We start from the raw sequence: 3,908 nt of genomic DNA, 5'->3' as shown, positions 1-3,908 counted from the left end.
TCTTCCTTCCCTCCCCTTTCTTCAAGATGGTAAGCAACTTCATCTGAGTTTTTATATAACATAATAATGTATTATTATGCAAACTATATTCCCATATTGTTCATTGGTGTAAGAGAATATTCTCGAAACCAAAACATCAAAATAAAAATACAAGTACACTAACGTGAAAAATAGTAAGCTTTATTCTGCATAGTGCTCTTTTAAATCACTGAAACAAGATTCATTTGTTGGAAAATACAATAACAAACTGGATCCACTGCTGCTGAAATACAAAACACCTAGGAATGATCCTCTTCAATTTGCAATGTGGAGGGCAAGTCTCACGTGGGTCAACATTGATCATCTCCTTTATTATGATGTAGGTGAAGCTCCTCCTCTGTCAGAGGAAGCCTGGAAATCAAAGGACCATAGCCAGGGAGCCTGGGGGTGGATTGAGAATTCCTTCTTGGAGAAATGTTCAGAGAGATGAATAGCAGCCAGCACGAAGACGAGAGTTCACTGAACAGAGAGTCATGGGACCAGGCTTTGTCCCTTGAAGTGGAGGTCCAGGAGAAAAGATTGGTCTCACACTTCGTGAGATCCCAGTAAGAGAGAATCTATAAATGAGGGTGCTTTGGAGAGCATTGTAAAAGGCCAGCGTGCCAGAACTGCATTCCAGGTATATCCCAATCCTGGGGATGGGGTCTTTCACTTGATGGTTTAAAAGTCCTGGATAGGTTAGCAAGTAGTAAATATCTTTCACCTTGATGTAGCGAAGCACGTATACACAGTCACGTGAGTCCTGGCTCCCTTCTCGACTTCTTTTAACACAGGGAGCATGGATCCCCAGTGACCACTGAGGCACTTGGATCACATCCACCTCCCAGTAGTGTATGCCTGAGTTGAATGTCTGCTCAGCAAAGACATAATGGTGAGCAGGGTCCTCGGAATGGTTGGGCTCCCCCTGCCAGCCCTCTGCAGCCCACAGACTCCTCTGATCTTCTGAAACAATCACATAGGGACTGGATGATTGAGGATCCACTCTGATGTCCACTCTGAATCTGTTGAGGACCTCAATCATCCCAGTTATGGGATATTGTCTCAGCTCTGGTTTGACATCTTGGAGCCTTTGGGACTTCCTTGATTCACTCCTTCTCCACAAGTCCTTGACATCCTGCAGCAGCTCAGCATTGGGTTTATGGATGGATTTCTGCAGCTCTTGCATGAATTCCTGAAGGCTTTGCATGTGCTGGGATATTCTCTCTTCCCTGATCCTGTGTTCTTCCTTCAGTCTGTCTAAACAATGAGATTTTTCCTTCCACAGGAAGATGTGAAACTTGCTGTATTCTCCTGTGATCATCAATTTACTGTCAACAAAAGGTCTCTCTTCCTGAGAAAGCAGTTTCTCTACTTCTTTACAGTGCTTCTCCAGGTCTCTCAAGATCTGCTGGAGCTTCTCCCTGTAATTGAGACAAGCCTCTTCTATAGGAGAGAAGGTGTGAGTTGCATGCTCTGCTGTTTGGGAACAATGCACACAGAGAAATGTCTGGTCCTCCTCACAAAAGAGCTTGGCCGCTTCTTTATGAGTGGGGCACTGACTCCGGCTTTCAGGACTCTTCAAAGAAAGGAAGATGAGCTGTTTACCAATGTTAGTCAGCTTTTCCAGGCACACATTGATTGCTGGGAGTTCTGTGCTTTGGGAAAATTGCCTGCACTGAGGACAAGTGAAATATGTAGCTCCAAGTGTCAAGCTGCAGGAGAGACATGCTTGACAAAAGCTGTGCCCACAGTGCAAGGTGACTGGCTGAGAAAAGCAGGTCCTGCAGATCTCACAGGTGATTTCCCTCTGCAGTTTCTGGATCATTTCCATATTAGCAGCCATTTTTATCTCTCTCCCTAGTGACTTCTTTCCTACAGCAACTGAGATGAAGACACTTCATGCACTTCCACTCCAGGAAATGGTTCTGAGCCCAATGATTCTCTCCTTTATATAGGAGGAGGAGGAAGTAGCCCCACCCCTATAGTGCTTCCTAGATGAGGTGTCAATCCCCCTTGCCTTGAATTCTCAAGTTCAACAAGTTCACACTGCCTAACTGATGACCCCAGAGTTCACACTTCTTGACTCCTATGGATTTCACCATGCTGATAGGCTCTTGTAGGTCAATGAATTTTCAAATATGATTGATACCCACAGACTCTGTAGAAAGAAGAGTCTATAGGCAGCTTTCTCCTTCCATATTTAATCAGCTTCCAAGCCTTCTCCAGGATCTCTGGTGTCCTTTCCTTTCAATCTACTTCTAGAATGTCAGAGAATTGGAGATTTGGAGAGGACCTCAGTGATCACTTAGTCCACCCCAATCTGGAGGACAATCCTCTAGATAAGAGATACAACAGCTAGTTGTTCATTCTCTGCTTGAGGAGGAAAGTTGCTACTGAAATTGTTCTCATGACTTCTTTTCTATTGTAGTCATCTCCTAATCTTTCTTCCTGCTTACTGTCTTCTTTCATTCTAACCCATCATCTGCCTAGCTCCTAGATAATTTTCCTAAAGTAGTTTTAAGATTGAAAATATTCCCAAACCTGCTAAATGGAATCCTAGAACTACAGACTTCTTTCTTTTATTTTTTAAATTTAATGTAATGTAATTTAATTTAATGTAATTACAAAAAACAATTCTACATACACAGTACATTTATTTTATTTTTATAAGTAACAACTACAAGGAAAAGGCTTCATGGGCTTTAAAATTTTTTATGGAACTGAAGAAAATTTATGCTGAATTGTATTATTTATTAGCAATATTTCTATTCTCACCCATTCATTTTTTCAAACCCCAACCTCTGAAGGTCAGGCAGTTCAGTTCTCAAGTTAATGTAATTACTCCTAGGCAAGACATCTAGCTGGGCTGGAACATTTGCCTTTTTTTTAAGTCATGATGGATGTCTCTTTTCTTATCTATAAACAAGAATCTCTTCTTTTATCTATGAGCCAGAACCCACTCTTTCTAGGGCATTTGATAGCATATGCTTCTTTTTACTTGCTAGGCATACCATCTAGATTTGGGGTGACCAGGTGTACAATAAAGGGAAAAGCCATAGAAAACATAATTGAGACAGGTTATGTTTTTATAGCCAAAACCTGCTACAGAAAGCTCGGTTTTGTGATCTGGCCGACATTCCATTTTTTAAAGTACCAGAGATGGATGGGTCAGTCACATTTCCCTAGCTTAGTGAAGCTATTGAAGTCTTCCAACCTGAGGAGTAGTCCTTCCCCCTCCTGTGGCAAAGTTATGGAATAAGAGTTGATATCTCTAAGCCTACCTCTTCTTCTAAAATATCCACCAAGATGGACTGCCAGGTAAGGTCCAAAAGATGTACTGTCAAGCCAATAAGAAGGAATATAAAAATCTGTTGCACTTAAAAACCAACAGAAACCATATGATTATCTAAACAGATGCAGAAAAAGCTTTTGACAAAATATAACACCCATTCCTATGAAAAATACTAGAAAACATTCCTCAAAATGACAAATAGTATCCACTTAAAATCATCAGCAAGCATTATTCATAATGGGGATAAGTTAGAAGCCTTCCCCAAAATATCAGGAGTGAAGCAAGGATGCTCATGATTATCACTCCTATTCAACATCGTATTAGAAATCCTAGTTATAACAAAAAGAGAAGAAGAAATGGAAGGAATTAGAATAGGTAATGAGTAAATAAAGCTATCTCCCTTTGTAGGTGATATAATGGTATGCTTAGAGAATCAACCAAAAACTAAATGAAACAATCAACAACTTTAGCAAAGTTTCAGAATATAAAATAAACCCACATAAATCATCAGCATTTTTCTATACTACCAATGAAGTCCAGCAACAAGAAATAGAGAAATCCCATTTAAAATAACTGTAGATAGTATAAAATATCTCGG

General features: G+C 40.4%; 1 protein-coding gene across 1 annotated transcript; it reads right to left on the bottom strand.

Annotated features, from left to right (window-relative positions):
* Nucleotides 1-457: 457 nt before the first annotated feature.
* Nucleotides 458-1,861, bottom strand: LOC103094032 (tripartite motif-containing protein 43-like). The gene has a single exon (XM_007505309.2). The coding sequence runs from the start codon at nucleotides 1,859-1,861 to the stop codon at nucleotides 458-460; it is 1,404 nt and encodes a 467-aa protein (XP_007505371.2).
* Nucleotides 1,862-3,908: the final 2,047 nt, after the last annotated feature.

Source organism: Monodelphis domestica, chromosome 5, assembly GCF_027887165.1.
Source record: "Monodelphis domestica isolate mMonDom1 chromosome 5, mMonDom1.pri, whole genome shotgun sequence".
NCBI classification, from domain to species: domain Eukaryota; kingdom Metazoa; phylum Chordata; class Mammalia; order Didelphimorphia; family Didelphidae; genus Monodelphis; species Monodelphis domestica.
Note: the sequence above shows the minus strand (reverse complement) of the source record. Positions and strands in the feature narration are given on the sequence as shown.

Bases quoted from the DNA above. Each gene is read 5' to 3' on its own strand.
- LOC103094032 (XM_007505309.2), bottom strand. From the start codon at position 1,861: ATGGCTGCTAATATGGAAATGATCCAGAAACTGCAGAGGGAAATCACC.